Here is a 25,455-nt window from a genome sequence, read left to right on the forward strand (position 1 = left end):
ACATTCCAAGCAGATGAGAACCTTCTTGGTTTTAAAGACACCCTCAGACAAAGATATTCAGCATCTCCCCAATGACTCTACTCAATCTTATTTCCGCAATGGGAGCCCACTGCCGAGCAATGGGGGCTTTGCTTGGGGCTCCCCTGCAGGTGGCATTAGGAGAGGCACCAAACGGAAGACGTTTGCTGTTTCCATTGTCATTCTTCTGCTGTTGCTTTAGGATTCTGTAACCTCTTCTACCAGCACTGCCTCTCTCCCTCCCCCTGAACTGCCAGGGTCCCAGTGAGATCTACTCCCAGGGATTCACACAGGCAGTCACACCTGTGACTTGAAATATTCTTTATTTTGTAAACATCTGTGTTTAAAATAGATGAACCCTGCTCACAATTCATATCCTGGACCCGAGACACAGCACACGAAGTTTACCCGTCACAGGGAGATGGTGGGGCTCAGGAGCAGGTGGAGAGCCTAGGGCTGTGCCAAGCCTCAAGACGACAGGTGCAAAGGTGGTGAGGAGCCAACAGGCAGGCGCACCTGCTCAACAGTCTAAGGCCGGGTCCCAGGCTACCTCCGGGACTGGAGAAGTTTAGGGGTGAGAGGCTGATTCTGGTACCTCATGAGCATAGCTGCACCCTAAAATCCCAACCCCCCCTCCTGCCCCATACCTCTCCCCAGCTGTGGCCCTTATGGATGGGGCTTCTCAGGCCATAGAATCCTGATCCCAAGTTTTCCCTTCCAGAACCCCTAGGGTACAGTAAAAATATAGTCCCTCTTCCCCAAGGGGGCTAGGAGAGAAAGGCAATGGTGCTTGGCCAGATCTTCAGGGAAAGCAGCAACACTGACCACAGGTTGGAGCCAATGGCCAGTACAACTTCCCCTCCCTCGAGTTCCTGGCTAAGGGCACACCAAGGGTTGGCACTGCTGACCTCCCCACCCCAGAGTGATGCTGCATGTTTTAACACCTGAGGAGCTAGTCCTCAAGGAAACATCCTCAGCTGTGGTCGTGACTTCGTCCTAAAGAGTCAGCTCTTTACATTTCTCATTAGCTGATGATTTATAACTATTCCTGCCTTCCTTTTCCTTCCACTACGATAACCCATCCCCCATTCCTTCATCCTGAGCTACCCTCTCCCGATTTGATAAGAGTCAGAGGAAAGGTTTGGCGATTTCATCACCCACCCATTTTTTCAGAGGAGTAAGGAAGTGGGGCTCTTAATCCTTCACGAGTGTGTGTCCTGGATTTTAGTCCTTAATTAGTGAATGTTTGATGCCCAGTTTTGTTTTCACTCCAGTGGCAGCCATGCAACGCAGCTGAAGACCGATCTTCCTCCCTAGGCTTCTCCCATCTTGGGAAGGTGGGGAGAAACCCTACTAGGGCTGGTAACTGACTTGTTCCCTCCTTAAAGGGCCTCCTGCAAACGACTCTTGGACCATATGGGGTTAAAGAAACTTCTTCCTGAAACAAAGCGCCCTGGAGGAGGGAGTCCGCTTCCCTCCACCTGTAGCCACAGTGCCGTTGGCAAACCCTCAGGCCTCTGAGTCAGGAGCTAGTGGAACAAGATGAGCACTTGGTCTTGAAGGCTGAAGGGAACAGCACCAAGCGTTCCTACCCAGGGCTTGCCTGCTTTCTGCCCATGAGCTCCCTGCCCTTCTCCCACAAACTTTGGGTCTCGGGAAAACCTTGAGAGCGGAAGGCTGGGCTCGGTGAAAGACCACCAGCGTGGTTCTGTCACCTCTCACCTGCCCGGGTGGTGGGGAAGCGTCCTTCTTACATAAGAAATGGAAGATGGGGCCCAGGAATCCCTGCTGCTGCCGAATTCCCCTCTGGTTTGCAAACTGCTGTCCCGGCTCTTAACCTGATATATAGGAGCTGGTCCTTCACTTCCAAACACTCCCCTTCCTGGAGCGTGTGATTGGCCCCAGGGCTCTCCTTGCCCCTGCAGTGCCCTCAGGCCTTGGTCCACATCTTTAAATTCGGGAGCCTGGGGGCAGGGAGAAATAGTGTACATGCTGCACGGCAGGTAGAGAATGGAGGTGATGTTTTATCCCTGCCACCCCTCACATTTTTTTTCTTCTCTGAAGCTCAGTTCCCCCAAGAGGCAGGAGGGCAGGCAGCCAAGTGCAGCGGAAGCTGGGGACGGGGGGGTAGGACAGCCCCAGGCATGGGGACCACCAGTTTGGGCCTTCCTTCCTCTCTTGCTGTTCATCTTTCCCCGGTCACAGGGGAGGCAGGCCCATGGCACAAGAAGGGGCGGTGGGGAGGAGAGGACGGGAAGAATTTCCCACAAAGCGGGGTGGGGCTTCTCCCGGAGCAGAGCAGGGAATGTGCCCCTGAGCCTGAGTCCACTCCCTCGGCCCGGCAAAGAGGGAGGCATCGAAAGGTGCTGTACCAGCAGCCACACGGGACACGTGGGGGACGGGGGGAGGGCTTTGATAGGAACACAGCTGAGGGGAAGGGACAGAAAGAGAGGTGGGAAGAAGTGAGAAGAAGTGGAGAGGAGACCAGATGCACTGAGAGAGAAGGAACCTCCAGTGGCCTTGACTCCGGACTGGGCCATTGTCTGGGACCTCAGCGTAGTGAGGCGGTGCTCGTAGCACATCAGGGGCTCAAGGCAGGCCTGTGGCTGGGGAAACAGGCTGGAGGGGGCCATCCCGGGGGGAGGGCGGGGGGAGGGGGGCGAGGCTGCTCGGACAGGACAGAGGAGCTGCTCCCCAGAGCCAGGCAGGGGGAGGAGCAGCGGCCGAGATTCCACAGGGTCACCCGAAGGAGAAGAGAAGCGGGGCAAAGCCCAGGCTCCCTGTGTGCCCGCAGCCCTCCTGCGGGGAGAGGGGACTGTGCGGGGCGGGGGCGCTCCACGCAAGATGCTCAGCACCAGCAGGTTTTCGAAGAGTTCTCCGGGCCCTCGGGTTTGCCCTCATCCTCCTCCAGCTCCGCCAGGGCCAGCTCATTGCTGGCGGGTGTCCGCAGACCTTCCAGCTCCTTCCTGTGGGCCTGCAGCACCAGCTCGGTCAGGCGCGTGAAGGACTGGGAGAGCAAGGAGCGCAGTTAGTCCAGGTCTCCCCTCTTCCCGGCACCCCTGTGGCTGCCCGCCCTGGGTGGGGCTCATCTGCTCTCAGCTGCTCTGCTGCCTCGTCCTCTCGCCTCCCCGCCTCGCTGGACTCAGCTAACGAGACGGGACTCACCTCTTTAATGTTGAGGTTGGTGCAGGCACTTGTTTCGTAGAAGTCCATGCCATACTCTTTAGCCAGCTGCAAGAGAAGAACAGTCCTGAAAGGGAGTCGCTAAGGGAAGGGAGGTGCCCGCAGCACCTGGTGCATCCTTCCTGCCACTGCACTCTGGGCCCGTGCTGTGTCGTGTGACAGTTTCTCAGAGTAGATAACTTCTCAGATGAGACTAGGACTTCCTAAGACACAGGCTAGCAGAGAATGGGAGAAGATGCCCACAAATGCACCACCCCTCCCCACCTACACACAGGCACACATATACACCCAACACACACACATCACGTGTCAGGAGCCAGAGACACAAAATTATTGTGACAAACTAATGAAAAACATGGGCTTTGAGGTCAAACAGACCCAGGCTGGAATACCAGTGCTGTCACTTAAGAGCGTATGACCTTAGACAAGTTACTTCTTCCCTCTAAGCCCCAGCTTCGTCATCTGTTCAAAGGGGATGACAGCATCTATCAACCAAGGCTGTGGAAGGGTTAAATGGGGTCATGCATCTGTAAGCACTTGCTTAGCACAGGGCCACACATACAGTACTCAACAAATACGAATATTCTAGTAGGAGTTGGCCTCTATTTTCAAAATTTTCAATGACCATGTATTATTTTTTATACTAAAAAACAATTTTATTTCAAGTGCTAAAGGGATGCTATTGACTGAAGAGGGAGAGAAAAACTCTTGAGGCCCTCAGAGTAAATGGGTGACTCTGGCCTCAGTGGTACCCATCTTTCTTTCTGTTCTCTGGGAGGATGGTCTCCCTGTGTGCTTGGACATTCCCTCAAAACCATCCTCCTACCCTCTCTGCCGCCATGGCTTCTCCGAATGTGGGCCCTTCATGCCTTCATTTCCCTTCCTACCTCTTTTCAAGTGTAAGGAGGACAGGGAGTGGGTGTGGAGGGGTGGGATGACTGTAGGACAGAAGCTATGCCTGGATGCTGCTAGAGGAGAAGGGAGCGGCTTGAAGTCCCTCCTCCGCACTAACCAGGGTGGGCTCTTAGGCAGAGGTAATCCTGCTTTGGGGGCCTCGGAGCTGGGAGAGGTCTTTGTTTCAGGATGGACCCCAAATCACCGTCCTAAAGGACAGAAAACAAACTCTCAAGGATGGCAATTCATCCAGTTCCTTAGGCTACTGTGGAGGTAGGCGGGTGTCTGATGATGGTGATAGAACCCTGGGTTCCAGTTCTCAGGCCTGGCCCAGGAAGCCAGCCAAAAACCCAAGGGATGGATTCAGCCAGCTCACTCCCACTTACCTGCTGCCCTTGCTCTCTTCCCACCTGCCGTTTCTGCTCTTCATCAGCCTTATTCCCTATAAGGATCTTCTGGACACCTTCTGGTGCATACTAGGGACAAAGGACAGACAGAACTGCCAGTGAGTGCTGCCTTTCCCCCAATCTCCCCACCCATATAGCCTACACTGGCCTCCACACCAGCAGCAAAGTTAAGAGCCCTAGGAACAGAGTGGGCTGACTGGGTGCAGGTGCCAGGCTTCCCCAAGTACCATGGCTGACCCCAGGGTCCCAGAGGGATGTCACGGGGACTGTTTAGGGTAGAAGACACTGATGCTTCCTCGGGTTGGGCAACTGGAAAGGACATTGGACTTAAGTCCAGCCCCTCACTCCACAGATGAAGAACTGGGGACCCAGAGTTCAAATGGCTTGCTCAGGGCTCCACAACTGTGGTGGCAGAGCCAGGACTGGAACCCCAGTCTCGCAATTCCACCTGGTCCTGACATTTCAGGAAGGAAGCTGTTCACAGCGTAGGCTCCGTCCTAACTCATTTCAGGGGAAGACACAGCCATGGCGGCCTGGCAGGGTACAGAGTATGGAGGGCATGGCTGCTTGGGCTTCTTCCTCATGTCTTACTCACCCAGAGGTCTTGATCCGGGGCTGCAGAAGGCAAGGGTTCCTGGTAGTGTTTGCTCGCCAACCCTGACAGCTTCAGCCCTTCCCATGTGGCCTTCACTTTGCTTTCCCCCCTGAGGTGCCCTTCCCCACCCCCAAGAGTGAGGCAGCACATCCTACCTCATCCACATCACTGACCCACTTCATGATGTGCTGGTAAGAGCGCTCGCTGCTAATGTCGTAGACTAAAAATATTCCCTGAGAGAGAGAAGGAGAGAGAGATGGGGCAGGTACATGCACACAGAGACAGTGCACAGTCATGGCGTCAGAATCGGGTGTGGTACCTTAAACGCTGGGTCCCAATCTCCCTTCTCCCTGTTTAGCATAATGAACATCCCTCAGCACCCAGAAAAGTCTCCTTCTCTCTCAGACCCCCAAAGCTGTTGCTTCCTAGGCTCATCACAGAGCTCTCTGAGGCAGAAAGGCACCAAGACTTTGATGTGGTCTTTGGTCCGGGAAGGAGGGTGGAAGTTGAGGGTGAGGGTGGGGACCTGCCAGTAGTGAGTGCTCAGAGAGTAGCTGATGAATGAATGATCAGTGAACGACTGAAAGACCGCCTTGAGCCCACCCTCCTCACTCACCAGCAGGCAATCCGAGGGCCCATTTGGGGATCTGTGGCACAAATATCTCAAACGCCCAGAGCCAGGAGTGTGGGTGGCAGCATCCCACCTCTAAACCCTGAAAATAGCGGCTCACCTGGGCCCGTCGATAGTACTGCTTTGTGATGGTCTGATATCTCTCCTGCCCCGCTGTGTCCCTGCAATAGAAAGCCAGCCCTTCAGAAGAGCAGGGACCATGGAAGCAGGTGGGGAGGGGAGGAACGGGAGCTGGGAGACCCTGTGCCTTTGCAGGAGAAACTGGAGAGCTGCAGGGTGAAAAATCAGTGGAGCTTTGGTCCCCAAGGGCATCCAAACGTATCTGACTCTGCAGCAGAGAGGGCTAGTCATAGGTGCTGACAGGGCTTGTGGGTCCTTGTCAACTGTATCTGCACTAGGAGCCACAACCATAACTGGGTCTTGGATAACTGTCTCTAGGATTTGGCCATTGTGGCCAGACTGGTGGGACTGCTCCATCTCCAGTCCCTCTGGGACCTCTGCAGGCAATGCCCATACCACTCTGAAATTGGGAGGCCGCTCCAAATGCTGGAAAGGCAATGCTTCCAGGAGCAACAGGCCAGAGAGCCATAGCGGCCCCCTGTGGCTACTTATGGGAACTGCACTGTGCTGTAGTGAGGAACTCCGACCAGGAACTCCCACCGTAAGGATGGGGCGTAGCCCTCCCTCCTTGGAATCCTACCTCAGTGCTATGCAGGGCAGCACGGCCCAAGGGAAAAGTTTTATTCGAAGACAAACCCGCAGTGCTTAGTTTGCCAATTCCTTCTAATTCTTGCTTTTTGGTGACTTGCGGTCAGTCCCATAAGTTTCTTAAGAAAGAGATGAGAGGGAACTCCCTGGCGGTTCAGTGGTTAGGAGTCCGCGCTTTCACCGCCAAGGGCCTAGATTTAATCCCTGGTCGGGGAACTAAGATCTCGGGAGCCGCAGAGATGAGAGATTAAGGCTCATGGGAGCAGGAGGTGGGCTTTGAGACTTCTGCTTCTCTCCATCGAAGAGGTGGCCAGTTACTCCAGATGAAGCCTTGGGATTTTACACATGGCAGTGGCAGCTAGAGAGAGCCCCAGGTCCTCTCCTCCTACCCAACTCACCAAATCTGTATCCGTACTTTGATGCCATCTACCTCTATGGTCTTCATCTTAAAGTCAACACCTGGGGAAAGGAAGTGAGCAAGAAAGTTAGGAAGGGGGCTTCCCTGGTGGCACAGTGGTTAAGAATCCACCTGCCAATGCAGGGGACACGGGTTCGAGCCCTGGTCCGGGAAGATCCCACATGCTGCAGAGCAACTAAGCCCGTGAGCCACAACTACCAAGCCCACATGCCACAACTACTGAAGCCCACGCGCCTAGAGCCCGTGCTCCGCAACAAGAGAAGCCACCGCAATGAGAAGCCTGCACACCGCAACGAAGAGTAGCCCCTGCTCGCCACAACTAGAGAAAGCCCATGCTCAGCAACAAAAAATAAAATAAATAAATTAAAAAAAAAAAAGAAAGTAAGGATACCCGCTGAGAACTGAAGTATGGCCCAGGGCACTCATACCTGAGGGTCTCCTTTTGGTTTAATTTGGCAGAAAGATGGCACAAGGTAAAGGCCTTCTTGAACCAAAAACTGACCCTCAGGGAGTGTCCAGGGCTTTGAATGGGGCTTCCCTTCCTCCATGAGCTGCGAGTTGCCAGAAGTAAAGGGCCTTTGGCACACAGGAAGTGAATATGGGGGAATCCACTCCGTTGCTGCCTTACTTAGCCCCAAAATGTGTCTCACTCTACTCCCGTGTAAAGTCTTCCTTATTTATACTTCTGCAGAGAACCACTTGTATTTATCCTTCCTGGAACTCTAATCCCTAGGAATAGCAGTCCACCTCATTTGCCTGGGTTTATTCTCTCTCTGCCTTATTAGCAACCAGGAGGGGTTATGGTGCCGTCGTGAATGTGGGGAAGGCACAGAGACCCTGGCGAGAGAGGAGGACTGTTTCAGCCCCACAGTGTGTATAAAGCCCTCGGCACCTAGCAAAGGCCCACCAAGGAGACAGCCTAGTGCATCTGTTGCTGACTAGGCCCTTTTACCAGAGGAGGCATTGTTGTTTACTTGAAGGAGCATGGGCTTCAATGTCAGGCCTGTGCTTGAATCCTAACTCTGGACATTTAACTCATAGCTATGACCTTGGGCACCTTGCTTCTCTGAGCCTCCATTTTCTCATCAGTAAAATGGGGACATTACCAATCATTTCAGAGGGTCACTGAGAAAACCAAATGAGATACAGTGCCTGGCACCTGGTGGACATTCAGTCGGTCTCAGCTATCACTATACCAAGTACAGCCCTGGTCTACATGGGTGCTCCTGGGTCACTGCCAGTGACCACATGAAGAGGCAGTGGCACAGCATGTCGTTGGGGGAGGGAGGGTAGACAATCAGGGTTCTCAGGCTCATCTGCCCAGGGGCTTGAGGAGCTAAGCTGCCACAAGACACAGGAAACGTAAGGGATTTGGCAAACCAGTCCAGCGCAGAAACGTATCTGGGGAATTTTGCAGCAGGAGAAGTCAGCATCACCAGCAGCATGCAGGGTTGAATCTGAGTGACAGCAGTGATGAGGCACCTCTCCCCAGCCCTAACTGTGCCAGGCACTGTGCCCAGTGATTCAAGAGCTGTGTCTAGGAAGTTAATTAAGCTGCAGTCCTCGTGCACTCCCTGGAGACAAGTCAGGAATGGGCACCATTAACCAGTGTTCAGGTGAGAAACAGGGTGAAGGCAGAGTTCCGGCCCGTAGTCCCCAGGCTGCACAGCACAGCCCCAAAGGTGCCAGAATCCCCAGCGCCCCTGCCATTCCACACCGGCATTAGTTCTTTGCCAACAGGAATACTTCCCCCCTTATCCACATTGTCCCCAGCTTTCCACAAACACAGACATTAAATTCAGGCTCTTCTCTCTCACCATTGAGACCAATCATCATTTAATTAAAAGGGAGAAAAAGATTGACGGGACAACCTGAACTAAATCAACTTGCTCGGAAGTGAATCATTTTTCACCTGCCCAAGCTGATTCATATCTATTGAGCTGTACTTTTCCAAATGGGTAACGTCTGGCAGCCATTCTACCAAGGGTGCCAAGAAAGTAAAAAAAAGAGGAGGGAGAAAGGAGGAGAGGGGCCCCTGGCCTTGGTGGGGGGCAGTAGCGTGCTCACCTCCTCCCTAGACAAGCAGTTGTCAAGAATTTGCTTCTCGGGACTTCCCTGGTGGTCCAGTGGGTAAGACTCCACGCTCCCAATGCAGGGGGCCTGGGTTCGATCCCTGGTTAGGGAACTAGATCCCGCATGCCACAGCTAGGAGTTCGCATGCCACAACTAAAGATCCCGCATGCCACAACTAAGACCTGGTGCAGCCTAAATAAATAAATAAATATTTTTAAAAAAATTTTGCTTCTCCCCAACACCCGGCATAGAAGGGAATCAAGAAACCTTTGTTCTTTCCTGGTACAGTGCCTTCTTCCCAGGAGAATCAGTGATTCTGTTCATTTTATAATAAAGCCAGCTCATCCTCGTACCAGCCCAGCAAGCCCAGTCAAAGGACAGCACCTTGTGCAAAATGGTCACAAGGGTGGGGAGCTGGTGAAAGAGAGGAATCTATATCCTTTATTCCACAAACCTCTATGGGAACTTACTTTGTGCCCTGCACAGTGCTAGATGCAGACAAAGTGGCCAAAAAGACAGATGGTCCTTGCCCTTACAGAGCTTATTAGACAGCAAACAAAGGCCCAGCGAGGTAAGATAACTAGCCCAAGGTTGGCACAGCAAGTAGCAGAGGCCTGTTTGATGGCAGAGCCCTTGCACTGTTTCTTGGGGGAATGAGAGGAGAATAGTGTGTTAACCAGGCAGAGAGGCCTTACCTACGCTTTTCTGTTTCTCTCTGGAGAAGGGTTCAGCTGGGGGAGGAGCCCCCAACACCAGGGAGCTTTCCCTGACAATGAAGGCAGGTCTTAGGAGAGGCAGGGCTGACAAGAAGACAGGGAGCCGCCCTGGGAGTGAGCGCTGGGCTTGGATTCCTTCTCTCCTCTTCCCTCACTTCTTAGCTGTGTGGCCAGGGACCAAGGCTGGGGAATTCTGGGGGCTCATGGCACCTCCCCACCACCGTCTTGCAACCTAGACCCTCCTGACCACCAATAAAATTTGTTGTAACATCTCTGAGAAATAAAATGCATCAGTATTGGCTCTTCACCAGCACTAAGGAAGAAACATAGAAAGTCTATGGCTTCTGAGGGATCTTCCTCTCCCACCCACTCCCCTCCTTTTTAAATTGAAAGATTAACAGCCCAAAGATCTTCTAGTGGAATCTATTGCTCTACTCTGCTCCCATACACCCTGCATCTTCCACGGTGTCCATCTACCAGTCAGCCCTGGCCTGCCGTGACCTGTGTCCATCCGTGGCCCCTTCCCTGTCCCTGCATGGCTGTTGGTTTTTTTCCACTGCTGAGCACTGCAGGGCAAAGTCAAAAGACTGGCCTTGTTTAGTCGCCTAGAGACTCACGCTTTCTCACCTCTGCCGGCCCTCGCCGCTGCTCAGAAGCTGTTTATTCCAGGTGGTTCACCCACCACGTTCCTCACAGCCACTGTCTTCCCTGCTGAAGGGCTCAGTCCCGGTCCACCCTCTCCCTACCACTACCGCTGAAAGAGAACACCCTGTCCACTGTCTTAAGGGCAAAGTGACAGCTGCCTGATGAAGCCTTGCTGTGAGGCCCACCTCATTTCCTCAGAATGTCCTGTCGTCTCCACCTTCCCTGGGGAAGAGTCCTCTATCCTTTCCAAGTCTCACCTCTCAGCTGTCATCATCCCCCTCTAGGTGTACATCCTATCCTAATAGTTTTGCCCCTCTCTGTTGCACCTTCAGACTCTTCAGGGAGAAGAGAGATTCTTCATCTGTCTCCACCCCTGGTGTGTTCTCATCCTGGCTCCTCTAAGGCAGCACTTCTCAAACTTTAAAGTGGATGCAAATCATGTGGGGACCACGTTAAAATGCAGATTCTGATTGAGTCGGTGTGAGATGCGGCCTAAGATGCCGCACAAGCCTCTGGGTGAGGCTGATATTACTGGTCCACGGATCACACTTTTGACAGCAGGCTTCTAAGGACAGTGGTTCTCAAAGTGTGGTCCCCGGACCTGCGGCATCAGCACCAGCCTCAGTCAGGGCTTGTTAGAAATGCCAGTTATTGGGCCTCGCCTCAGATCTACAGAATCCAAAACTCTGGGCAGGGGTGGGGTTGGAGGTGGCTAGGAATCTGTGTTTTAACAAGTTCTCCAGGTGATTCTAGTACATGCCCAAGTTTGGGAGTTCCATCTGGACTGAGACTTTGCATGTGAAGTGTCAAGTGAGGCAGCATGGGAGTTCTCCGATTCTCAAGGTGTACTTTGCAGGTGCTCAGCTTTAGAATCACCTGGGGTGATTAAAAAAAAAAAAAAGATACTACTTTGACTTTCTAGACCTAATGAATCAGAATTTGAGAGTGAGGCCCTGAAACCTGTATTTTTAACAGGACCACGGGTGATTTTTTAGATAGAGGAAAGTTTGAGGGTTCTAATTTAGTAGAAGAGCTATCCATTGGCACTGGAGTCAGAAAGACCTGGATCTGAATCCTGATTCTGGTACTTGCTGTGTGACTTTGGGGAACTCTCAACTTCTCTGAGCCTCAGTTTCCTCGTCCATAGAATGAGAATACCAGTGGCCTCCTAAGGGTTGGTGTGGGATATAAATTAGATAATATATGTGCAGCTCCTCATAGGTAGAAGATAGTTCTCTCACTCCTACCTTCCCTTTGCTACATAAAGGCTTCCTGGGGAGAAGCCAGGAAAACAAACCCAGAGCACCCTTGATGTGGGAAGGATTGCACAGTCTAGTCCCTTGCTACTCCACTACCCTTGCTCATCCGGAGACCGGCAGCATCCACGTGACCGGGGAGCCTGTTAGAAAACGCAAATGGGCCCACCCAGACCTACTACATCTAAGGCACACTAACGTTTGAAAATCACAGTCTAGGCCTTCTCTAGGTAGAACACACGCAAGGCTCATGATACTGCTAAGCATTATAGCACACGCCCTGGCTAGGGGATCCAGAGCCCTTGGTTCTCATGCCAGCCCTATGAAGGAGGTAGGGGCAGGGATTATTACCGTGAGGCACAGAGAAGCCAAGTAACTTACTCCCTTCCCACACGCTATGGCTGAGCCAGAACTGCAAACAGGTTTCTTAAAACCTACCCAGGGCACCTCACTTGATCAGTGGCTTCCCAACCCTCCAAGGCTGCAGACTCTTACTGCCTTTTGTGTCCCGCCCCTGCCTTCCCCACCCCTGTTCTGGTATAACAAGGCGTCTAGTAGTGGGTACACATGGAGCAAGCCCACCATAACCTATTATCAGGGAGCCCCTTGCTCCTTGAGAGCTCATGATTTCACTAAGCCCAGATGCATCGCCTTGCACAGTGCCACGTCAGCATCCCTTCAGGAGGACCGGCTTCCTTTCCTGGGCACAGGGGACACCCAGGTGTGAAGGAACAAGCAGCTACCTCCACACCGCTCCGGTAGAGGTTCTTGGAGACCTTAGAGCCCCGGGAGCAGAAAGTCAAGAAGACGAGGCCCTCTCCCAACCAAGTGCCCAGAGCACGACCAGCAGTTCATCGTTTCTTCCCAGCACCTCAGATACGTCAATCGTGGTGTCCGCCACACCCAGTGTCCCTTTTCGGCTGGAAGTGCACAGCCCAAAGCCTCTGCTCAGGGAAGCAGGGCTGGCTGCGGCATGTTCTTTGTGGAGAAGCAGCTCCCGCCTAGACCAGGGTGGACATCTGACCCAAAGGAGGCCCATCAGTGGGCTTGCCGGTGACCCACAGCGTGACCTGGCCAACAGGAGCAGCTGAGGGAGTGCCAGTGCCGTCTCCGCCAAAGCGGCTCCTTCCAGGTGGTGCAGAGGGACTGGCGGGTTGGTACCGAGAGAAGCAGGAGGCGGACAGACGTGCAGGGTGGGGGCTGGGGGCGTGGGTCCCAGCACAGCTACCGGTCCATGCCAGACCCCAGGTGTCAGCCCGTGGGCATCCTCATGGCACAGCCCCTCTTCTTAGCGCACACCTCAGGATGCCTGAGAATTCTCAGCCTGTACTTGCCCACTGCTGCCTAGTGGCTCCCCCAGGCTGGTGGCAAGTCCTTTCAGCTACAGGGCTGGGAGGAAGACGATGTGCCCTGCCGCTCGCTACCTCCTACTTTTTGTCTTCTAGATGCAGAGCACCTAAGAGGCAGAGGATAAAGTTTGTATTTGACAAAATTTTGTGTTTGTTTTAAAAATCTCCGCCTCGGACTTCCCTGGTGGCGCAGTGGTTAAGAATCCACCTGCCACTGCAGGGGACACGGGTTCGATCCCTGGACCGAGAAGATCCCACATGCCGCGGAGCAACTAAGCCCGTGCACCACAACTACTTAGCCCGCGCTACTAAAGCCCGTGCTCCGCAACAAGGGAAGCCACCGCAATGAGAAGCCCGCGCACCACAGTGAAGAGTAGCCCCCGCTCGCAGCAACTAGACAAAGCCCGTGCGCAGCAACAAAGACCCAATGCAGCCAAAAATAAATAAATAAATAAATTAATTAATTAATTAAAAAAAAAAATCTCTGCCTCCATACCAGCAGTGCCAGGCACACAGCAGCGGTGCCATTAGTGGCGTCCCCCTGCCCCAGAGAGAAGGAGTGGGTGCCCGCGGCTCAAGAGCAGTGGCATGTGTCCTGCTGCCTGAACACCTCACAATGACAAGAAGGCTCCTCAGTTAAGTGACAGTGCCAGGCCCTGACACACCTATGATGTGCTGCCCTAACTATACCAGTGGCCTCTGGAAGGCCTCCGGCTCTTCCTGCGTCCTTGGCTGTGTAGCCTCTGCTCCTTCAGCAGCAACCCCCGGTGACTGCCAGGCCACACCCAGAGTCCTGGAGCACAGTAACAGGGCTGCCGTCAGAGAACTGGAGGACAGGGAGGCCCTGCTTTAGGTACTGGGGCTGGGGACAGAGGGACAGGGCAGGGGAGACGGCACTGGCACTCCCTCAGCTCCTAGCTTACTGCCCCAGTCCACAGTGGAGGGTCTGTGAAGACCATGGAAAGAAGGGAACAGGGCACATCCAGGGGAACGGCACTCCTTCCCATCACTGTCTGCCTCCAAAGAAAACCCTGGAAAGCATGGAGGGAGTGCAGCTCAAGAAACAGAGTGGCTTGAGGACACGGGGAGGGGGAGGGGGAGGGGGAGGGGTGGGCTGGGACAAGGTGAGAGAGTGGCGTGGCCATATATACACTACCAAATGTAGAATGGATGGCTGGTAGGAAGCAGCTGCATAGCACAGGGAGATCAGCTCCGTGCTTTGTGACCACCTAGAGGGGTGGGATAGGGAGGGTGGGAGGGAGATGCAAGAGGGAGGGGATATGGGGATATGTGTATACGTATGGCTGATTCACTTTGTTATACAGCAGAAGCTAATGCACCATTGTAGAGCAATTATACTCCAATAAGGATGTTTAAAAAAAAAAGAAGAAGAAACAGAGTGGCGAGGTCATTAACAACACAATTGTGAGGTCAGAGTTTGGTTCCAATCCTGCCTTTACCACTAATTGCCTGTGTGGTCTTGGGAAAGCTACTTAACTTCTCTTTGCCTTAGTTTCCTCACTTGTAAAATGGGGATGGCAATCCCTGATGTCAGAGAATTTTTGTGAGGATTATGAGATAAGCTACAAAACCCATAACAGAGAGCCTGGCACAAAGAGCTTCATTAAATCTTAGCTGAAAAAGCTATCTCCTATAGGGGGGATGAGATTAGGGTCATGGCTTGAGGAATAGAAAGAGCTCTAGAAAGTAGGAGGGAGCTCATGTGAGGAAGAGGAAGCAGAGTGGTGCAGAGAGGGGAGACAGCCACACTAAGCTGGAGTGTTTAACAAAAAGTGAAAATGCCACCCACCATGGGAGCCCCATGGCCCCCAGAGTCTGGCTACAACCTAAATTCTGGCAAAGCTAGGTGTGCCTGTTGGTGAGCCAGCACCTCATGGGTTAATGTCAGGTGCCAGCTTGCCTGCCCGCCCAGTGCCACATGCTTCAAGTGGAAACAGGACTCTTCTGGGTGCCAAATGTTATCACCGTGATCAACCGCAGCCCAGAGGCCCGGCAGCCAGCGTGACCTGAGCCTTTTCATCAGCAATGAGACGCCACCACAGGAACAACTTAATACATCTGAAACCCAAGGCAGATACCCAATCCCTGGAGCCATGTTGGCTCTGGTTACCAAGCTCAAGTCCCAGGAAGGACCCCAGCCCCTCCCCCTGCAGGAAACCAGCATGTACGGGACAGGATGTGTGGAGCTCACGTGGGATGTGGCAGGAGGTCACCCCGAGCAACCCCAAAACAAACTGTCGGGGAAGGCAGACCCTGTGGGGAGGTGGCTGCCTGACTTTGCCACCCCAAACAAGACACCAGCGTAATACCTTGCCCTCAGCAAGAGAGGAAACCATTTCCCCGCCAGCTGAGGGACAAGGGAGGGGAAGAACAGGGAGAGGAAGAAGACAGAAGGAGAGCTAAGAGACAAAGCTTAAGAGAAGATTCCAGGCACAAGTGTGCCTCACACCAGTCAGGTGAGGGGCGGGGGAGAGTATCTTTGCCCCAAGCCTGCCACTTACTGCATCACCCTTCCTCCCTTCTGTCTGGGAACTCTTAGCCTCACTGTCTGTGGGGCTGCATGCCACTGACTTCCTCTTACCCAGCTCCGGAATGACTGTCCCTCATGCTGGCCTCGTTCAGGGGAAAAGGTGCCCCCGGGCTGTCTCTTGAAGGGAGAGTCTTTGGAGACCCTGGACCCAGGAACCCAGGGGCTATTATCATGCAGAAGGGTTTCCCAGTCAAACATGGACTCCCGTGATGCTGAGAGGAATGCATGCCCCAGTGCCTGAGCCCTAGGATCTCCTACTCCAGAGTCCTGGAGGGTCACTTCAGCAGCCTGGCTGAGCTGATGGGCATCATCTGACACCAGCAGTGACCCTGAGCAACAGGCAATATTGACCTTAGTGTAAGACACTGACCTGTCATCTCTGCATTCACCAAAGAGGACCCCACTTGCACAGGGATCACGGGAGCCACTTTCTTGCTCCCTGCTATGTCTAAGCTTCTCCTATAGCATGTATCTGAGCAGAAAAGGTAAAAGCTACTGGAAACTGTTCACCCCTTACAAAATGCTCCCCTTCTTCTCCCCTCTTCTCACAGTTCCAAACTGTACATGAGTACATAGTGAGTTTCTCATTGTCTGTGAGTCCCAAGAAACCAATACTACTTGCAACTTCCCTCAGGGAAGAGCAAAAGTTCTCTAGGAAATGTACGCATGCATTCATCCATTCATTCATAACAAACTATTATTGAATGCCTACCATGTGCCAGGAACTAAGCTAGGTACTTGAAGACACAGCTGCAAATAATACAGAAAGATCCTTGTCTTCAGAGAGCTTCTATTCTAGTGCGGAAGACAGATAATAAATAAGTGAACTAGTAATTTCAGAGAGTGATAAGTGTTGAGGCAAAAGCAGAATAATGGAGTAGAGGATGAGGACACCTGGGCACAAGCTGCTTTAGAATGGCTGGTCAGAGAAGATCTTTTAAAGGAGGTGACATCTGAGCTGAGGACTAAATGACAAGAAGGTACCAGCAGGGGGAAGATCTGAAGGATCAGGGCCCCAGGCAGGAACACATTTCAGTCAAACTTGCAGTTCCTCAGAAGAGAAAAAAAAGAGGGGCCACATTATTCTTTCCTCTGTGATAAGAGAGGGAAAGCTCAGCAAGGCCCTGCCCTTCTCTGGGCTCTCCTGGGGACCCACCGTCATCACGCACGTGTGCGTACACATTCATGGACATAGAAACACACATTCATGGACATAGAAACTTGTCTGGAGGCTCTAACTGAAGGATGTACCAAGAAACTTCTCAAACACTTGCAAGGCCAACTTGGAGACTCCTCGCCCCCAACTTTATGATGAGATCTCTACACAGACTGGCTCACGGGTGTAAAGCACACCATCCCTGTGCAGAGTAGGTGTTCGGGAAACATCGGTCCCCTTGCTCTTCCCACTGCTGCATGCACAGACCTCCACAGGGCCTCCGGGCCGTGTGCCACGCGCTCCAGCTAACCCCGTCCTGCTCCCCTCCAGCAGACCCTTGACCTGGGCCTTGCTCCCTCAGCCGGCTGCTGAGTGGTCCGTGGGTACCGCTGAGGCAGCCGAGACCCGCCAGGCTTCTGACCACTCACTCCTCGGCCCTCCGCAGAGCCTCTTCTGGGCTGGGCCGTGTTGACAGGCGGCAGAAGGTTCCAGGAGGAAGAGACTGGAGCCCGGAGCCTCAGGAGCAAACATCTTGGAGGGAACAGGCCCTCTCGATGCGTCTGCCCTCACACGGAGCCCACAGAGCAAACTCCCAGCAAGGCTCTAGCTGAACTTAAGCTGGTGCGACCACGGCCAGGCAGAAGAGTAGCAGCCCCAAGTCGTGAGGCGTTTTCCACACACCCCGCCCCCAGCCCCGTCCCCTGGGGCACCCTGCTTAGTCTTCAAGGCCTCACTCAAATGTCACTTCCTCCGTGAAGCCTTCACCAACCGATGCAGGAGGAATTTATCACTCCTGTGTGATTCCAAAGCATTCTGACATGGCTTCTGCATAAATTCTGCTTGTCTGTTTGGATGCCTGACTCCTCAACAGCTCTGTGAGGGCACAACAGCATCTCGCTCACTTCGTAGTCTCATTGCCTGGCAGAAGGCAGATACTCAGTGTATATTATTCAACAAAACTGAATCAATGAAAGAAAAAAAATGAATGAGTAGGTGTGTGAGGGAATAAATGAGTGAATGAATGAAGTCAGTACATTCCAGGAGAAAAGATCAGTGGAGAGAAAATTGTAATCAGAGAAGAGGGATCAGAGAATGACCCATATTTTGAAGCCAACTGTCGGCTCTCTCTTTGGATCATGGGGCCCCAGTCACAGAGTTCTCCGTAAATATGTTATCAAAATAGTAACATGCGGGCAACACTCAGATCTCATCCTCAAAGGTGCCCCGGCCAGACTCCTCAATCACGGCCCCGGACTGTTCCCCAGAGGGTCATGTCAAGGAAGCAGACTCAGCCAACAGCAGTGGCACAACTGTCCCTCCAGCCCAGAGCCCTCAGATGGGGTGAGGGAGGCACACGTCCTCTCCCCTTTGGCTCCCAGGAGAGAGGTTCTGCTTGGCAGCCTTGGATGGGCCTTCTGGGGTGAGCAAGGGCATGCCCAATGCAGTTGGGGAAAGTGGAGGAGAGGAGATAGTTCAAGTTGGGGGTCACCTGCGTGCAAGACGTGAGCATCACTTCCCTCAGGCCTCAGTTTTCCTAGTTATAAAATAGGGCCAATGATTAGTTCTTTCCTCCTCAGTGGGAGGGATTAAATGTCCAGGAAACTCTGTGGTCCCCTTGACAAAGCACATTGCCCAGGGCAGAATAGCCAAGGAGAGGTCAGAGGCCTGTGCAGAAAATTGGCACTTTTACAGGGAAACAGGCGCAAATGTTAGATTACAGAAAAAGGCACTCTGAGAAGAGGTGGCAATCAGGGTAGAAGAGTAATAGCCAAATATCGACTTTCTTGTTATAACGCTCATCACCAAGCTGTCTGGGAAGCAGGGAGGAGGAGAAGAGGAGGAGGAAGAAGCAGGAACCAGGGCGCTCGAAGCTGTGGGTGAATCTGCAGTTGTGCAGGTGGCACAGGTGCACAGAGCAGCTGAAATGAGGGCTTCTGAACCATTCTCAGGGATCACGTCCTTGGGGCAGGCGGGGGTGTGCGCAGCAGGGCCAGAGGCAGAGTGACACCTGGCTGAGGTCGGAGCCTTGAGGCAGAGCCGTCCTCTCGGGGGGGTCACGTGTCTCCCCACTCCTCCGCCTCTGCACAGCCTCGCCAACTCACTCTTCCTTCTCAGCCCCGGCACTGTCAGGGCAAGGGGGGAAATGGCACCGAAGCGGAAATGAAACCCAGAGTCTACTCATGTGCTCCCCAGGAAGGGCAGCTGGCACCCCGGTTCCCATGTTGTTCACTGCTGTCCCCCCAGCTCCTTGCCCGGCTCAGAGCGGCGGGTGCTCTGCAGAGTGCCCGAATGACCGAATGCACGAGGGATGGACGGGATGACCTCAAAGCACATATCGACAGTTTGTTCATCTCCAACTTTCTTATGAGCTAGGGATAATCATAATACAATGAGAGCAGCTGCCTTTTTTTTTTTTTTTTGAGAGCTCTGCCAAGTGCTTTGTATCTGTTAGCCTCTGTAATCTTCACAAAGACCATTAAGGAAGATTCTGTTACTATCTTCCATTTACAGATGTGGAAATTAAGGGCAGAGACGTTAAGTGTCTGTAAGGCCACGGCGAATCTTAGGCCTGTGGTCTGCGCTCCTTCTATTCTACTCAGCTTCTCACCTCCCCTTCCTTTCTGCAGGCCTCCCAACACGGTGGGGAACACAGACCCACCTGACCCTCCCGCAGCGTACACAGCATGTATACACAGTGCCTTACGGTCTGGGGGCCCGCAGACCTCAGGACCACGGTGCCCAAGCATTGGCCCCCATGTTTCTTAGGCCACTTGATTGCAGGCTATTATCTCTCCCCCCTGGTCCTTCCCCAGCCCACTCCCCCATCTTCAGTTACTCACAAGCCCTTTCCCCAGGCAAGGAGAGCCAGTTCAAACAGAACTTCCTGAGAAAGATGCTACTGCAGCAGCAAACCCAGCCTGAGGAACCAAGCCTGAAGCCACAGCCGTTCAACCAGTCAAGCCGGAAAATTATAAGCCGAAGCCTCCTAGAGAAGCCCAGAATGTGGCCTTTAAGACAAAAAGTTCCCCAGAACAGGGACAGAGATGACAGGGTCTCAGGGAAGACCAAGGACTGGGGGGAGAAAATCAACTCATGGGCAGTCCCTACAGCTTGCATGAACGGCTGACACGTGGCCGCCACACAGAAAGGAAATCAAAGGTCCCCTGCACGTAGATGTCCACTAGGATGGGACATTATCTCCCTGCTGGGCAGGCAGCGCCAGCCACGTGAGGCCCTCTCAGATTTGAACTACTCGCTGCTTCTGGAGGGAAACAAGAACAGGTGATTGTGTGGAGTTTGGTGTTGGTGCCACAGGAGGGGGAGGGGTGGAAGAGAGAGAAGGGACGAGCTGAGAGGGTCCTACATGCCCACATACTACCACTGGTCTCCCCTGACTGGTCTCCCTGCCCCAAGGCCTAAGCCCCTCTCCCAGCCAACATCCTAAGTGCCATCTTCATCCTGTCATCCCCCTGCTCAAGAAACCCTTGACAGGGACTTCCCTGGTGGCACAGAGGTTAAGGATCCGCTTGCCACTGCAGGGGACAAGGGTTCGATACCTGGTCCGGGAAGATCCCACATGCCACGGAGCAACTAAACCCGTGCGCCACAACTACTGAGCCTGTGCTCTAGAGCCCGTGAGCCACAACTACTGAGCCGTGTGCCACAACTACTGAAGCTCACGTGCCTAGAGCCCATGCTCCACAGCAAGAGAAGCCACCGCAATGAGAAGCCCCCCACGCACCACAACGAAGAGAGTAGCCCCTGCTCGCCGCATCTAGAGAAAGCCTGCGAGCAGCAACAAAGACCAAATGCAACCAAAAATAAATAAATAAATTTATTAAAAAAAAAAAGAACCCCTTGACACCATTGCGAAGGCTGGAGTTCCAGCTCCTCAGCCAGGCCCTCAGTGCCCTCTGCCCTCATTTGTTCATTAGTTTAACATTTATGGAGAGCGTGCCTGGCCCTGTTCTAGGACTATGAAAACAAAGAGGAATGAGGTTTGGTCTGACCCTCAAGGCACGTGAAGTATAGTTTGGGAGACAGAGAGATAAACAGAGGAATGTTCTCCTCCCCTAACAACTCCCTCGTGTTCCAGCCAGACTGCCCAGAGCTCCATGAACACCCACTGAATTCCCGCCTCTGTCGGCTCTGCTCCCGTCTCTCCATCTGCTCCTTCCCTACAGGAACCGAGATGCAGCCCACACTGCAAGCCCTCTCTCCAGCCTGCCCTCCTCGCTGAGCCTCCCTGCCGCTTCCGTCCGCAGGGGCCCTCTCCTTCTGCGGCCTCCTCCATCTAGCGCTTTGTGTGGCGTTCGCACTCGTGCACGGGCCCCTCACCACTCACGGGCTGCCTCAGACAAGTCTTGCGTGGTTATTTAGCTGCTGATACCGAAGGTAATACCTTCATTACTAGGAACAATAAGGATCATCATCCATCCCCTACATTTGAAGAGTGCTTCACAAAGTGCTCGCAAAGAGATTCTCTCATTGTGGCCAAGGCTCTTTTTCGCCTGTGTTGCTTCCCCAACTAGATCACAGGCTTCTGTGGGCAGGAAAAGGTGGACTGCAATCTGTCTCTAACATGCCTGGCACGGTACTTTGTAGTGAATGCTTAATTAATTGGCTTAACAGCCGAAGAAACAGCAGAAAACATCACAGCGCTGACTGCCCGCCTCTGCATGGGCCCCTTCAGGGTCAGCACAGCTGCATGGGCCCCTTCAGGGTCAGCACAGCTGCATGGGCCCCTTCAGGGTCAGCACAGCTGCATGGGAAATAAATGCCGGTGGCACGGACCCAGCTCAGGGCCACCTGCCCACCTGCTGACCAGAAAGAAGAGGGGCAGTCAGTGCCTCCACCTACCTGGGAGGTCTCCTCACTGCCCCCTGCAGGCCCATTTCTGGAATGTCACATGCTCTTACAGTAAGTGGCCTAAACAGTGAATCACAAATTGACATGATCCAAGAATCTGAACTCTGTCTTGGTAGTCATTGGTGAACTGCCCCGTTTTCCCTATTCCACAGAAGCAGCTCTGGGAAAGGTGCAGAGATCAATGTCCATGATGGTAAAAGAATGTGTCTCAGACAAGGAGCAGCTTGGGAGAGGTGACCCTGGGTTTTCTTCTGGGAATCTTCAGGTCGCAGAGCCAAGCCCAGATACAGGACACACTTTTTTTTTTTTTTTTTTTGGAATGGATAAATTAATGAATAGGACTTGGTAGTACCCATCTTCTTGGCTCCTTGATTTGTCTCCTGGCTGCCCCTTCCATCTCCCTGGGGAACTTTTTGTATCCCAGAAGGGAAAGCTTTTCTTGACCATCCAACTCTTCTCCTAAGTCTTAGTTGCAGCCAAAAAACACGCCTAAGACAAGGCAGAGTCACAAGTGCTGTGGAAAGCTTTAAACTGGAAAGCATTTAAGAAACCCAGTGGGGCAGATTTTAAAAGGCTGTTGTGAAGAAAGGCAGGTTTCTCTCTCTTCCATGGAATCTAAACTCCTAAAAAGTCCTCTCTATCCTGGGGAAAGGCGGACCCAGCCATCAGTGCAGAGAAAGTGCTAACCTGCTGCCCTTTGTCCTCAAGCCTGCAACCTGTCCTCATATCCCATCTGGTTCCTCAGCCATTCCCAGGCGTTTCCCCAACATCTCCTCTTCCCTGAGCCTTCCCCAGAGGCCCGCAGCCCTCCCTTGGTCTCCAGACCTGTCCCATCCCTGAGATGTGTCTCATTCAAACAGCGGCCCAGCCCAAGCTCCAGGGCCTCCTAGGAGCTAGCTTTACAGCTCCCCTGAGGAAGATGAATGCATCTGTCCCCTGACCCTGAGCCCCTTGAAGATAGTGAAGCAAAGAGAGAATGAGACCCTCGGAGCTCAGTGATGATGACAACGGTAATAGCAGCAGTCTTTTACAAACATTATCTCATTTAATCCTTACAACAGCTGGGCAGGTAGGAACTGTTATCATTCCCATTCTACAGATGAGAAACTAAAGCTCAGAAGCTTAAGTGATATTCAAGGTCACGCTGCCCCAAAGTGAGGTTTCCAGGCCTGTCTGACAACAAAGCCTGCCTCTGAACCATGAGGCTCTGGTCCTCCTGGCTCTACCTGCTCCCTCTTTCCTCTTGGCAAGGAGTCTGTGTGGGGAGGAAGGGCGGAAGTCTCAAGTGGAAGCCTAGTCTGGGGCCCTTCCTGACAGGAGAGGGGACCTGGGCGGTGCTGAAGCCACTCCAGGGCATCAATCAGGGAACCCGTTAGATGTGAGTGGAATGCCCTCCACTCAGACCTCTCAGAGGAGGAGGAGGCCACTCAGGGTCCAAGAGGGGACTCTCAGAGGGAAGGCCACCCACTCCTTCCCAGAACGAGTGAGCCCATAACAGTCCTGTCCGGGATGCCACAAGGCCTCGTCCCTCTAAGCACAGGCTCCAGCATTGGCAGAGCAAAGAGCTCTATTCTAAGGTGAGTCCTGCCTGCCTTCTGACCCCCTTGCCTGGCAAGTAATCCTCCTGGTCCTCATCCGCCTTCAAAACAAATGCTTCAGCTGACTGCTTGTCTGAAGCTGGCTAGTAAAGGCCCCCTTCACCGGCACATTGGCTCTCACCTTAACCATGCCCTCCTCCCAGGTGTCCCACCTTGTGGCTTCCCTCCACAACTGTGCCCTGTCAGTTCACTCCCTTTGGCTCCTCCCTTCCTCCTTTCTTCCCCCTCTTGGCTCCACACTGGGTCGCCCCTGGACTGAGGGTACCCAGTGACTCAGTAACTCGGCTCCCCCCACAGCGAACCCCTCTACCGGAGCACAAGCTTTTTTTTCCCCTCCCCCTCTGCACCTGAGGGTGGGGGGATGTCATATCGGTGGCTTTGATTCTCACTGCCCCAGCTTGGGGTACCCAGGCCTATGCCACCCTGTTGTCTCGGCTTCTACGGGGAGGCTCCCCAGCGTGAGGCCCGAGCGGCTTCCATAGTCACGGACAGCAGCAGGGAGCCTGTCACCTCCATGAACCCAGGCTTAAATCCCCAGCCGGTGGCCCCTCACCCCGGGACTCATCCCCTCGTTCTCGCCTCCCACGACACCGCCTCTAGGCGGAGGGGCGGACCCTTGTTCCCGGGCTGGGGAAGGGGCAGGGGCCGCCCCGACAAGGGGCGGCGGCGGGGAGGGTGGGGCGCCCCCGGCCACGGCCCCTTACCGATGGTGGAGATGTGCGAGGAGTGGAACTCGTTGTCGGTGAAGCGGCACAGCAGGCAGGTCTTGCCTACCCCGGAGTCCCCGATCAGCAGCAGCCGGAACAGCACATCGTACTGCTTCGCCATGGCTGGGCCGGCGGGCCGGCGGGCGGGCGGGCGGCGGGCTCAGCCCCGCTCGGCCCGGGCCATCTCGACGCGCGCCCGCCCGAGAACTGCGCCGGCGGCGAGAAGGAAGCGGGGCCGGCCCGCGCCGCCTCGCCGCCGCTCGCTCGGTGCCGAGAAGCGTGTGCGCCGGGAGCGCGGTGGGAGGAGAGAGCCGGCCCCCGCCCGCCCCTTCCCCTGCGCCGCCGTCGCCGCCGCCCGGAGAGGGGGCGGGGAGCGCGCGCTGGGGAGGAGACCCCTCGGCGCGGGGGGCGAGGGCGGTGCGCCCTCCCCGTCCCCAGGGTGCGCAGCCCGGACAGGGACCCGCCCCGGGACCCGCCCTCTTTACGCCGGGACCCGGGACAGAGCGGTGAGGGGGGTGGGGAACGTTTTTGTTTACCTGCAGACCTTCTGAATGGGGGAGTTGGGATGAGCTCCCACCCAGCTCACCTCTACCAAACTCGGCTTTCGGGTCTCGCCCCTTCTCTCCAAATCGCATGCCGAACCTGGCCCTGCCAGCTCCAACCCAGCGGAGCACCCCGCCCCTGCGGAAGCCTACTGGGCGGGGGAGGGGGCAGTGGTTGGTCCTCACCTAGGCTCACCCCTGGGTCGGAAGGCCTTGATCTGGATCGCGATTCAAGCACCGGTCTACTCTGGAAGTCGCGGTCTCCAGGAACCCTGGGGAGTTATTGCTAGAATTCTCCCTCTCTGCCATCTGGCTTCTCCATAACCTTGTGTGACTGTGGCCTCCCTCCAACCGCGCCCCCCCCCATCCCATTTAAACAGGGAAAATGTCTACTGACCTCCTTCACCAGGCTGAAAAGATAGCTGATCATAAAAACATTTCCAGATGCACAATCCTTTGGAAGTGTTGTGCAAGCAAGTCTCTGTTTTGGATCTAAGCTGCTTAGGGTTGGTGCTCAGGATGCCAATACATTATTTCAGCCCACTGAGTATTTCTGCTGGTGCACACCAATGGAACCAAACAATGAATGGGCCTCTTTCAAGACCTAATTTACTATCACTGAATGTGTTAGCACAAGAGAGAGGCAAATAAATGCTCTCTGGAGTCTAGAAAATTGCCTATTCCTGAGCATAAGTTTTAAGGGAGAACAAGTCTAGCCCATTAAATCTTTAAAAAGTGATGAAAAAGTGTGTGTGTTTGTTTTCAGGCTGAGTATTTGATGGAGAATGTATTTTTCAGTAGTAGGTCAAGGAAAGCAGTAAGTCCATTTACTTTGCTTGAAGAGCTATATTTCAGGCAAAGTGTATAAATTTATAATAAAGAGGGAAAAATCCTGAACCTGATAGTTACTTTGATGGCATTAAAAGCCAAGGAAAACGATCCTGTGGATTCCACTAAGATGTCCAGGTGTGTTTCTGTTCACGGCTTTACATTGGGTTTCAGGTGCATGCCGCAGGCTCTGGAGTCGGGCCCACTTGGGTTCGAGTCCCAGCTCCTCCACTCACCAGCTGTGCAGTCTTGAGCATGTTACTGAACCCCAGTACTCAGTAAGTGCTGAGGGACGGAAATCACCCCGCAGT

The 25,455-nt window shown here is 53.8% G+C and overlaps 1 protein-coding gene across 1 annotated transcript; it reads right to left on the reverse strand.

The window, feature by feature from the left end:
- Window positions 1–236: 236 nt before the first annotated feature.
- Window positions 237–23,977, reverse strand: RAB15 (RAB15, member RAS oncogene family). Its single transcript, XM_061182668.1, has 7 exons — window positions 23,772–23,977; window positions 6,835–6,895; window positions 5,829–5,889; window positions 5,253–5,330; window positions 4,482–4,571; window positions 3,184–3,249; window positions 237–3,025 (listed from the first exon to the last, which is right to left on the reverse strand). Exons 1-7 carry the CDS (start codon window positions 23,893–23,895, stop codon window positions 2,867–2,869), a joined length of 639 nt encoding a protein of 212 aa, XP_061038651.1. The 5' UTR covers window positions 23,896–23,977; the 3' UTR covers window positions 237–2,866.
- Between the last annotated feature and the right edge of the window lie 1,478 nt (window positions 23,978–25,455).

This window comes from Eubalaena glacialis, chromosome 2 (assembly GCF_028564815.1).
Source record: "Eubalaena glacialis isolate mEubGla1 chromosome 2, mEubGla1.1.hap2.+ XY, whole genome shotgun sequence".
In the NCBI taxonomy this organism is placed as follows: Eukaryota; Metazoa; Chordata; class Mammalia; order Artiodactyla; family Balaenidae; genus Eubalaena; species Eubalaena glacialis.

Excerpts from the sequence above, each read along its gene's own strand:
- RAB15 (XM_061182668.1), bottom strand. The coding sequence starts at position 23,895 with ATGGCGAAGCAGTACGATGTGCTGTTCCGGCTGCTGCTGATCGGGGAC. Across the intron at positions 5,331-5,828 it reads AGTACTATCGACGGGCCCAG|GGAATATTTTTAGTCTACGA; the intron begins GTGAGCCGCTAT and ends TCTCTCTCTCAG. Across the intron at positions 4,572-5,252 it reads GGGTCAGTGATGTGGATGAG|TATGCACCAGAAGGTGTCCA; the intron begins GTAGGATGTGCT and ends CTTTGTCCCTAG.